This window comes from Ustilago hordei (genome assembly GCF_900519145.1).
Source record: "Ustilago hordei strain Uho2 genome assembly, contig: UHO2_contig_22, whole genome shotgun sequence".
NCBI lineage: Eukaryota > Fungi > Basidiomycota > Ustilaginomycetes > Ustilaginales > Ustilaginaceae > Ustilago > Ustilago hordei.
The window spans coordinates 57,774-69,370 of NW_024545292.1; the positions used below are offsets into that span (position 1 = coordinate 57,774).

At 53.6% G+C, this 11,597-nt stretch overlaps 4 protein-coding genes across 4 annotated transcripts; 2 read left to right on the plus strand and 2 right to left on the minus strand.

The window, feature by feature from the left end:
• Positions 1-79: 79 nt before the first annotated feature.
• On the minus strand, positions 80-1,546 carry UHO2_06917 (uncharacterized protein; the record flags this gene model as incomplete). Its single annotated transcript, XM_041560512.1, has 1 exon — positions 80-1,546. One exon carries the CDS (start codon positions 1,544-1,546, stop codon positions 80-82), a length of 1,467 nt encoding a protein of 488 aa, XP_041416446.1.
• A 311-nt stretch (positions 1,547-1,857) lies between these two features.
• UHO2_06918 (uncharacterized protein) lies at positions 1,858-3,426 on the plus strand (the record flags this gene model as incomplete). Its single annotated transcript, XM_041560513.1, has 1 exon — positions 1,858-3,426. The coding sequence occupies one exon, from the start codon at positions 1,858-1,860 to the stop codon at positions 3,424-3,426; it is 1,569 nt and encodes a 522-aa protein (XP_041416447.1).
• Positions 3,427-4,002: 576 nt separating this feature from the next.
• On the plus strand, positions 4,003-5,757 carry UHO2_06919 (uncharacterized protein; the record flags this gene model as incomplete). The annotated part of the gene is made up of 1 exon (XM_041560514.1): positions 4,003-5,757. The coding sequence occupies one exon, from the start codon at positions 4,003-4,005 to the stop codon at positions 5,755-5,757; it is 1,755 nt and encodes a 584-aa protein (XP_041416448.1).
• A 237-nt stretch (positions 5,758-5,994) lies between these two features.
• On the minus strand, positions 5,995-10,380 carry UHO2_06920 (uncharacterized protein; the record flags this gene model as incomplete). Its single annotated transcript, XM_041560515.1, has 1 exon — positions 5,995-10,380. The coding sequence occupies one exon, from the start codon at positions 10,378-10,380 to the stop codon at positions 5,995-5,997; it is 4,386 nt and encodes a 1,461-aa protein (XP_041416449.1).
• Between the last annotated feature and the right edge of the window lie 1,217 nt (positions 10,381-11,597).

The window sequence follows — 11,597 nt, forward strand, 5'->3', positions numbered from 1 at the left end:
TGTCACACTTTACTGCACAGCAAGTTCTGGAATATAGGCTATCTTTATTACAAGTATGTCCACATGCAGCCATATTTGCTCATCCGAGTCCGAACTCCCACGTTCGACATTCACCACCACCTGCTTTGCTTGCGCGAACATTGCCAGAGTCTGACTCTCCACGTTGATGCGAGCGAGAACGCAGCAAATCCTCATTGCCACCACTACTGACACCCTCAATCCATCCGATCGTTCTACGATGCTGATACCCTCTCCATTCGGTAGGATCAAACTCGAAACTACGCCACAGGTGATAGCTTCTGTACTTTCGAACGCCGCGTTGTGGTTTGAAGCCTTTGGTCTGCGAGACCGCGCGCGAGTGCAAGTTGGCGGCGCTCATTGTTGAGAGTCCGTTGGCTTCAAGATCTTTTAAGTTTGGCTTCTTGACTCCCTTTGGTAGAGCGGGAGCTGTTTGTGCAATGACGGGAAGCATCTGGGGCAATCGCTTAGCTAAGTTGGCGACGTCCCACAATGTGTAAGGCGAAGCGTTGCGGAGGGTAATGAGGACCGAGCCCTGTCGGGAGGGAGGCTGAAGAGGTTGCAGCGCCGCAATGCGAGCCTGCGTGTCGTCCAAGATGGCCTGATCTGCGTCATTGATGCTTGAGCCAGCAAGGGCGTCGAGTTCGTCGAATGCTTCAGCACCAGTGGGTTGGGCATCATCGAAGTCGTCTTCGTCATCCGATCCTGCTCGTTTGTTGGATGATCCACCTCCCGGAGCATAGCCTGGTAGTGCTCCGACAGTCAGGAACGGTGCTACCGAAATCAAGAAGCGCAAAATGAGCAGTTGATTTGCGAGTACATTGCGAGTTTCATCCTTGTGACCGGCACCGACGTGGGGAAAGCCAAACCAAACTTTGCTCCATCTCTTCTGCGCTGAAGATGACGAGTGAGAGTCCGAAATGTCACCATACCCGTCAATAAGGTTGTGACCCGCTTGTAACTTGGTCTTTGATGCACCAGTCACCTGCTTGTACTTCTCTAGCTGTCCAGCATCTACCCCAAAGACCACAATATCGTCTCGGCCTGCGATGCGACGAATTTTTTCAACGTTCTCGCGAGCGTCGGGATACTTGGAGAAGCACTCCTCTTCGGAGTCATAGGCTGTAGCGAGGATTTGATAGGGTGGATGAGAGCGTGGTGGTAAGAGCAGCGAGAGCGTGAAGGAAAAGTTGGCTTCTCCGACAGTTAGGATTGTATCGTTACGATCAAATGGCTGGGGTAGCCTCTTGGGTGGCTTGATATGCGGTTTTGTCTCTGTCAAGGCTGAGGTGCTTTTCATACTGTCATCTCCGATGACGTCTTGTACATCCCGCCCGCTGCCTGTACTGTTTCTGTTGGGGGTTGCTGCTTTGCCCTTGCCATTCTTGTGTTGTTGTTTCCCAGACTCGGTAAGTGACAGCGCTTTACGTCTTGCTGCTTCCTGAGCAGCCCTCTCTCTCGCCTTTTGTTCTTGTTGAGCAAAGTGACCTTGAAGAGCCGCTTTCAGGTTTCCTTTCTTCTTTGGCATGGTCGTGCACTTTAACTGGGAGCAGATGGAGCACGAGAGTATCGACCTGAGGACATTGTGGCAGAGAAGAGCAAGGGTCCAAGAAGAACGCTGCAGCCTTGCTTCACTTTTTTCGTGCTCGGCAAACCTCCACTCGCGGTGAATCTGTGAATCTGTTAATCCGAGTCCCGACTTATCAGGCCAAAGTGCGTGTAACACTCTTGGACCCTTGCTACCACCTTTAGCATCTTACCGCCAATGGCCTCTATCTACCCTTGAGACTATCTTGCCTCCCGGTAGACTACCGGCGGTCGGTATATGCTACATACGAAATGGCTTCGCACTCGAGGCTCGGAGCCACCCAGCCAGCGACCGACGCCTCTGACGTCTCAGGTTCGTCGGTATCCATGACTTTTGAGGAGATTGCGCGAACCCAACGCCTCCTGCAGTCTTCCTACAGACGGTTCTTCTTCTATCATGTGCTCTCACTGCTACCGACCCTTGCAGTTCTCATTGCCTTCCTCGCGGGATCTCTCCAAGTTCGCGAGCTATGCCATTTGCAAGAGGCCACAAGGGACTATTCTGGATCACCCTTTTCGCTCTTATCCACGCTGCATTCAGTCTATCAGAAGGGACAATGTCGAAGCATTCTTGACGCTCAGCTTTTAACATCGACGTTGATCCTTGGCCTCGTCGGCTGGCTCGCCTCTTACACCAGTCGTAAGGTCTGTCTTGCATTCGCTGAACGAGTAATACCCCGACTGTTTTCGTCGTCGCTCTCGATCTTCTCTCGCACTCCACGTTTCCAGCTGCGATCTCAAGACCACAGCACGGGGAAGGAGACCATCGTCATCACCGTTGCCATCGCTCTGCAAGCTCTGATTGCCGAATCTCTGCGTATGCTCTCCTTTTACTGGGCTTGTTGTATTCTCGTAACAGCCCTGTACCTATACCCCATCCAGGAGAGGAACTCACATCGAGCGCACATCCAAAGTACCGGTCCTGATTGGGCTTGGCGCCTCAGCTTTCGAGATCCTCGCTTCTTCGTTGCTGCTTGGTCATCGTTGGCGTGGGCACTTGCAGAGTTTGGGTTCGGTGCTTTCCAGATTCTCCACCAGGTTGCACTCTACAAGCCTGCCGATGTCCACGTCTCTGACGATGTTCTTCCTCCAAGTCGAGCGGTCGGAGGTCAATCAGGCTTCAGTCTTCTCTCCGGCTACCCGACCATTGAGTCTGACCAGGCACAAACCCCCGAGCGCGGCAACGGCAAGGCAAGGCGCATGTCTGCCTCTCGAGCACTGGAGCAGGCACGCCAGCGGCTCATACAACCAGCTGGCGAATCGGCCACGGGCACTCGGCAGGCAAACTATGGAGCGATGGAGTCTCTGAGCGAGGCAGTCACTGATGAAGAGGATGGCAGCTCGCGAGCGAGCGGGTCCAGCTTCTCGGAAACTGCAACGACCATCTCTCTGTTGGATCAGGAACTTGAGGAGGAAGCGGAGCGCTTCTTGGTTGCGAAGGAGCGTTTCGAGGTCGAGGCGGTACTTGGCGTACCTTTACCCGAGATTCCTGTCGCTTTGTGTGCTTTATGGCGGATCGACGCTATGCTTTGGAGCGTGGGCAGCAGTCTCCTCCTATCTGCCTCGTTCACGCATGCTCAAGGCGGGCTCGGTCACCTATCACATGACCGATTCGACTTGTCGCCGCAGTTCCATCTTCTACCACGGTTCGATGGTTTCTGCCTCACTTTTGTCGTTTTAGTTCTCCTTCATACCGTTGTCTCTTCGTTGTGGGCTACTTCGCTACCGTTTATGGGCTTTGCTACCACCACTTACGCCTCCCTACTCTTTGGTCTCGCTATCATGGTCGCCGCTTTGGCCAGATGGGGCCTTCTCATATAGCTCTCTTAATACGATGCCTGGGCACCATTGCCAACAGTCGTGCAACATGTTCAACATACCGAAAAGTCGCCATGTGTCTGCTAGAGTCGTAGTCTTTGCGCCAGAAGCAGTTCGCATCGCATGTGAGGTGTAAAGATTAGTGGATGTTAGGTTCACTTATCGAAACACATTGGAGTGAAAAGGGCGCTTTTCGCTTTTCGTGCGAGTGTTAACCCCGGATTTCAGACGGTGGAGTTCCACGTTGGCAAAATGCACCGACGCTTTCGGCAATTTGGCGGAGGCTGAGATTCTTTCTCTCGTTAAGCATCCACGCCGACACTGGATTAGCATGAGCTGGAAGCTTCCACTGCTTCTTTCTCCCCTTCAACTGCTGCTGTCTCTGTACAACACCATTAAAGCCCCACACCCCCATCCTCGCATCTTGTTCCTTTCACTCTCTGCGATCTGCACACCAGCATCCTCATTCGCGCACACATCTCCAGCCTCTCACCTCGTCTCTCTTAGTGTCGCACAACCATTTGCCTGGGTTAGGAGCTTGCTCGACGTACTCCTGGCGAGGCTCCACCAACTACCACCATGAAGAGCGGGCTTCTTCCCTCGCTCCTGGCGCTCTCGTGGACGCTGTACCTTGCACTTGGACTTTCAACCTCGTGTGTCCTTGGTCGTGCTGACGGCTTCGCGGCCGCTCAGGACTCCTTCACCAGTAGCCCGACGTTAGCCAACCAGCACCTCACACAAGCTAATGCCGCGCTTCAGTCCGGCCGATACCAGGAGGCGCTATCATCATTCGACCTAGCCTTACAGGCGGATCCAACATCGTGGCTCACCTACTACCGAAGAGCTACAGCACAACTTTCGCTCGGCCGCACGTCCGCTGCGCTCCAGGACTTCCAGAGCTTGCTCGACCTCAACCCCAAGTTCGAGAAAGCTTACCTTCAGCAGGCTAAAGTCTATCTCAAAGAAGGAGACTATGACAAGGCCAAAGCAGCGCTCAAGACTTACGACTCGATTCGAGCCGAGAAGAATGCTTCCCAGTCAGGCTCCAGCGAGGCCAACAGCGTTCGAACCAAGCTTGTCTCGGTCGAGACATCGCTTAAGTCATTGAATGTTCTGGTCAAGGAGCTCGACAAGGCTAAAGCCAGTAACAAGGGCAAGGGTAAGGGTAAGGAGGCTGACGTGTCCAAGATGGATCATTGCATTCATATGGCTGGTGAAATTCTCAAGATCTCGCCTTCCCACCTGGAGACACGGCTGGTCCGAGCTCGATGCCAGACTATGAAGGGCAACGTTGAGGATGCCATGGCCGATTGGACACGGGTCGTTCACCTTTCGCCATCGCCTTTCCTACTCCGACGTCTCGCAGTGCTCTCCTACTTCCTTATCAGTGAGCCCGGCTCCCAGAGCAGGGACGCCGGCTTGCAACACCTCAAGGCATGCTTGCACTCGGATCCAGACAACAAGTCTTGTGCAAAGATGCACAGGAAGGTTAAGTCGTTAGAAAAGTCGCTTAAGAAGGCACGCAACTTCTACAATTCGCAGAGCTACCGTGCCGTCCTATCGGCGCTCAAAGGCGGTAAGGTCGGCGGACCGACAGTCGTTGACGAGATTAAGGAAGTCATCAAAGCCGCTGCCGACCTGCAGCCCGGTGACGAGGAGCCTTTGATCCCATCGACATACAAGGGCGATCCCGTGCAAGACTCCAACCTACTTCACGAACTCTACACCATGTACTGCAAGTCATACACGGAGCTCAATGACATGGACAAAGCCATGCCGTACTGCGAGTTGGTGCTCGCCAAGGAGCCGGACAACGTCGAAGCTGTGCTCGCCCGCGCCGAGCTAGCCCTGCAGCAAGAGAAGTACGAGGAAGCGGTTCGCGATCTCAACAAAGCTTTCGACGCTTCCGGTCGCACCGACAGGAACATTCACCAGAAGCTCCAGACCGCTGAAAAGAGACTCAAACTGAGTAAGAGCAAGGACTATTACAAGGTCTTGGGCGTCAAACGATCCGATAGCTTGGCTACCATCAAGAAGGCTTACCGCAAGATGGCACGTGAGAACCATCCAGACAAAGGAGGTTCACAGGAGAAGATGGCTCAGATCAACGAAGCATGGGGTGTGCTCGGAGATGAAGGGCTCAGGAAGCGATACGATGCAGGTGACGACCCTAATGACCCCATGGGCGGTCAACAGGGTGGATACGGCAATCCTTTCGCTCAAGGTGGTCATCCGTTCGAGATGTTCTTCCAGCAGGGCGCCGGAGGTTTCCCCGGTGGTGGCAGCTTCGGTGGCTTCCCAGGCGGTCAGCAGTTCCATTTCAAGATGGGCTGATTGTTACCACCTTTGCAATTCTCACAATGTCATCGCTCCTCATGTGATGCGTCTTTCACTCATCTGGTTCGGATACGCACATCATACCTTTGAAATACATTTCATCTTTGCATTCTCCGTTCAGATCCGTTAGATTCAGGCATGTGAGAAAGACGAATGAGTTTTGCATCATAGCATTTCGACGTGAGAGCCGTAGAGCGATGACTTTCAGCCAAAGAACGTGAGTTCGGCTGATGCTTATAACTCTGAGAGCTCAAGAAGGCCGGCTGCACCTTTTGCGTCAAGACTGACCAGTCCACGGCTCTTGGCCTTCAAGCGAAGGTTGCGATCCAAGGTGAGGAGCACACTCTTGTGCACCGACGATATCGACATCGTCTCACGAGACGAATCTGCCTTCGGACCATCTCCTTTGCTGCTGGTGCCTGCTGCCGAGTTGGTGGCGGCGCTGCTGCGCAACAAGTTTCGGCGATCGACAAACTTGTCCGTCTGCCAAGCAAGGATACGCAGGATGACTTCGTCGACATTACGAGCCGCAATTGACTTGGTCTCGTTACCGCTCGCAGCGGCGTCGAGTTGGTGAGAAGCAACAGGAGCTCCACTGCCTACTGAACCTTGCCAGGTAAAGTCGATATCTTCAGATCGACACGAAAGATCGCTGAGGTAATTGCCTCTGCTGGTTTGCACTTTGACATACTTGGCGTGGCTACGGATGCGAGCCTCGAGGAACTGAATCGCACGTTCGGCTTCTTGACCCAGCTCGTTGTCATTGCGCCGCAAGCCATCCAGCTCAGTGATTACGGCTAGAGGGATGATGACAGTCCATCGTTGCGATTCGATCAGCTGTGCAATCACATCGCCGGGAGTAACGATAATATTGGTGTCGACGACGAGGATCGTGTAGCCTGGAACGATGTTGTCCCACGCATTTGGTTGGGCTGCACCGCCTTTGTACTTATCAGTGCCTCCTTCGTGGCCCTTGCTTCCAGCAGCTGGCCGCGATTGCTTCCCGGAGAATGTGCATCCGACGTTCTGCAGTACGTCCCGAAGATAGCAGCTTCTTGCATGAAGAGCTTTGATCTCGTCGGTGGCATCCGCTTCATCCAGCTTTGCAAGAACCGCGTCTGCCTCGAGTGCTGGGTGCTTACCTTCCGTCTCTGAGTCCCAATCGCTGTCAAAGTCGTCATCTTCGTCCGTCTCCAGAGGCTGCTTTTCGTGGATGTCCTCTTGTGCTGCAGAGTCGCTTGCAGAAGAGGTCTGCAATTGAAGCTCGCGGATCCTCGCCTCGAGTTGACGATGTTCTTCCTCCATCTTGCGTCTCGCGAGACGACTGAGGAGAAACTTAGAGAGCGACAATGTCGAAGTCTTGGAATCGAAGTCAAAGCCTCGTGCCGCCTTGGCCAGCTTACGAGCGACGAAGGCCATGCGATATGCGCGAACAGTGTCGAGAGACGTCGGGCTTTCGCTGCTGTCACGCCTGCGCGATGCAGCGATGCGCCAAGCCGATTCAGTGCGGGTGTAGAGCTCCCCATCCTCGGCGTCGAGGACCTGAACCTCGTTGTCAAAGCCTTGAGGCGAGGAGATCGCACCGTCGTTTGTGGCGTTGCGCCAGAGGTTCCGGTCGAAGAGTTGACGGGACAAACCTAAGATGCCCCGAAGACAAAAGTCTTCTGGCAAAAGCAGCTGGGCGGTGATGTACGATGTAGCAAGGCATTTCGGCCAAGTACGTTCGGTTAAAGAGACCGACATCTCTACGTGCTGCAACCACAAGTGCCATGGAATGAAGCGCTCGAGTATTCTGAACGCCTTCTTGGACTGACAGAGTGAAACTAGGAAGGTGCTGATGGTGGTGTTGTAAGGGTTCGATCTGTACAGCGCATCATCGCTGGACAGATCAAAGGTGAGAGACTGGATGTCGAAACAGAGCTTGGCGGCTTTCTCTAGCATGCCCGGAAGCTCAGCAACAGCCTCGACCTCGTCATTTGTGGCCTTAGGTTCCAACGAGATGACTTGGACATCGTCATCAACTTCTGACTCTTCGTCGCTGGGATCGTCCCATTCTGCGTCTCTGGGCAGCTCGCTAAGGAAGTTGTCATCCGTCTTGCTTGTTGTAGAACTGACAAGGATAGCGGTAGGCGTGTTGATCTTGGATCTCTCTGCCCTGTTTGTGTGGCGGCTAGATTTGCCGGCCTGTTGCAGCAGGAGATCTGCAAGGATCGAGTCTTCGTGCCCGTATTGAAACAGACCTGCGATGTTGATGGTTGCCATCATGGTCCACACTGATTGAGGAAGGGCAGCTGGCCCTTGCTCTTCGACGAGTTTGGTGAGCCTTGCCAGCAACCTCTGAGAGACCGGCTCAAAGTCGTCGAGTTGAACACGAGTGATGAGAATGCCGTGCAGGTACAGGAAGAGATCCTTCACAGAGCTGTCGCGGCGGAGACGACGGGCTTGTCGCTCTTGATCGAAGAGCGTCAGGATGCTGTCTTTGGCGGAGACGAACGGTTTCGCGGCAATGAGACTCTTGGTCAAATGGTAGAGAGCCCGAAGATCGTCTTCGCCACGGCTGAGCACGCCGAGATGATGATGAAGCCGGCCGATATTGGGAGTCTCTGTGATGCCCATGGCATACCAGTCCTTGGCTGTCTGACGCCAAGTCTCTTTCTCGGTCCACTCCCAATCGCCAAGAGCGGCAGTGCCAATGCTTGCCTTGTCCACCTCGACGGTAGGTTTTGCAGCCTTTTCAGGCTTGCGGCCCGTGGGATGATTCGCGGTATCATTTGCTCTATCATTCTGGCGTGGGCGTATCTGCTTTGGTGCGTTGCCCACGTGTTGAGCTTGTTGACCTATCCTGTTGACATTGTCATCGTCTCGGTCACTCTCGCCAAAGAACAGGTCGCTGTCATCGTCTTCTTCGAGGTCGTCATCATCGATGCGTGCGTCGGCAGATGAGTCGGACGCTTCTTGGTCAGATTGTATGTTGCGAATGTCGCTTCCGCCGCTGTCGATCGACATGTTGGCGGCTAGGCCTGCAACAGCCATGCGGTAGCGTGACAAGTCACCTAGACTCTCTATCCAGGCTCTTCGGAAGCACTTATACCTTTCGGACTCTTGAAGTGCGGAATAAAAGGAATAAGCGTAGTAGATGAACTCGGTGAGATGCTCGAGGATCTCGCCTTTGCGCTCTATGCTTTGAAGGTGATGCTGAGAGGATAGGCTGGAGCGAAGGCTTTCGAGCATGAGGTGGAACGCAGTTTGCCACAACCTCGAAGGTAGATTGTAGACTTCGCCTAATTCTTGGATCGAGCGTGGTAGCTCGGGCCTGCAGGTCATCTCAAGGAAGAAGGAATGGCACTCTGCAAGGTCGCGATGTCGGCTGATCAGGTTGATCCAATAGGATAAATCGCGCAAATCTGGCGGGGTATAATCGGCCATGTTGAGTCGTGCTTTTTCCACTTCGGCTTGATGTGCTTCTTGAAGGCTGGCTTCGAGTGACGATAAGGATCGGTACACTTTCTTGATCTCGACGAGGTGCGCTTGCAGGGCCCTCGGATCTGTTGGATCGATGGCAGGAGCAAAGGCGTGGCTCGAGAGGGAAGGCTGTATGATTGGGCTGCGGCCTAGATGACTTGCACTTGAATTTCCTGATGCATCCCTTCGCATCAGTATCTGTGGCTGAGCCAATGAAGCCGGCGTGAGGCGAGGGGAAGCAGCAGCGGAAGCAGAGCGTGCGCGATCATCAATCTGGTTCCTTTGTTGAGAGGCAAACTTGACTGGATCATCGCGTCGTGGATCGAAAAGCTGGCGACCGTCACGACTAGTTGAGGCTTCCCCGGGAATACTTCTCGCGTCGTGAGGGCGAGTGAAGCGGTCTCGGCGACTAGAAGCGGAGTAGTGAGACCGAGTGGCCGCGTCGGATCGAGAGGTCTCATGATTGCGAAGGTCGGGAAGGATGGCCTGTGCAGAAGGCTGTCTACTGCGTTTGCCAGATAGACTCGGTTCCCTTGACCTAGACTGCTTCTTCGAAGTGGAGATAGAAGCCTCTGATCGGGATGATGGCGCAACGCGAATCTGCGAGCTGGCAGGATCCTCGGGGTCAGACTTGGCTCGGCGTTCCGATTGGTTGTGGTTGGATTGCTCTGAGCGCTTGTCGGGACGATGCCTAGACCGGCGTTGTCGCGAAGAAGAGCTTGGAGCGCTATCAGGGCCTACAGACTTGGAAGAGCCGAGCTCGCTGGGCTCGCGTCGACTCTGACGAGAGGAAGCACGTGAGTTTGAATGTCGAGAGCTGCCATGTTCGGAATGCTTGTCCCTGAGGTGAGAGGTGTCTGGCCGTAGAGACTGATCGGAAGCACGCTGATTGCGGCCACGACGCTTTGAGGCGTTCTGCGATACAGAAGAGGAGGGCTCGGGATGCTCCTGGAAGGAGACGCGATGTTGCTTACGTGGCGGAGCTGGAGCGGAATTCGGCTCATGTGGATGGCTGCGTGACTTGGATGAGGACTCGGCGAGAGCGGATTTGGTGGCTGTCGCGGGCAGAAGCGAGGATAGACTCGAAGCGCTGGGCTCGTGTATAGAAGCGGACAAGAGCTGCGTAGATGCAGCGCTATTGGAGCGTTGAAACGGCATAATCAGCGGCCAACTTGGCTGTCGATGGCCGGCAATGGGTGATCTGGTGCCGAGCAAGTGCGGCGAGCAATTTGGATTCTGTCAGAGCATCAGCGAGGCAAAGAGCCGTCCAAGAGTAGGTGGGAAGGTCGGACAATAACCTTCATGTCGCCAGATGGTGTCGACTTGCTTATGATGGCCTGATGGATGAGACGAGACAAGAGCGAGGATGAATGTTGATGCAGCACAGCGTGTAGCGGGGGATGGAGTTGATGGATGTCCTTTTGCAGCAACGTTTCCGGACTAGGAACGGCGTTGAGTGCGGAGTTGAGATCTTGCGCGAAGGATGGTGATAATGGTGATAAGGATGGAACAGCAGCTTGGAAGTGTTGCGGTAAGGAATCTGCTCGAGAGCTCAGCTTTCTCTTGTCGGCGTTTACCATATTTGTGCTACACAGATAACGATCCAGTGGGAAGTCAAAGTGGCGAAGGATCGGGCAAGATTGATCTAGAACGTAATCGGGAAAGGAGATCTGATCATGAATCAAACGGGACCGATCCGACTACAGATCGGATACAACACAGCCCCACTCGTTGCCAAGCTAGGTCATGAAACAGCATACTCCCACGATAGGTATCAGCCTCACGAATGTATATATATCAAGCTGAGAACGCTAGGTTCTCACCATGTTCATTCAGTCAATTGAGTATATATGTTTCTGCCTTAAAAGTAGTAGTGACATCGTACTCTGACTCTCCCCGATCGCCAGTATCGGGACCAAAACGTCTTCAAACTTTAACAATTTGGGGATGTGTGCCGAGGCTCAGCTTTGGCCCCAAAAAAAAAATTTGACAAGGCAGCCAGCCAACTCTGGGAAGCTCATATTTAATTTTGCTACTACTCTATCAAACGCAGGGTTCCTTCACGCCGCAACACACAACAACCATTTGCTGTTGAAAATAGCAATCCAATATGATGATGTAAGCTGACATGAGACGATACAAGAGGGATCGGGCGAAGTCGATCTGATCAAAGATCGGGCAGAAAAACAAAAAAAAAAAAAGGCTTCCAAAATTTAGGACTCGAAAATGGCTCGCAGCCTGGGGTCGCTTTTCCTTATGTCTCCACTTTCAACGCCCGTGCGAGGTTGCTGATAGCTTGCTTATCATTCAGAAGACCAGGTAAGATATCAGGGGGTCGACACTATCTTGCAATTCGCCGCCATCAGCTCTGTATC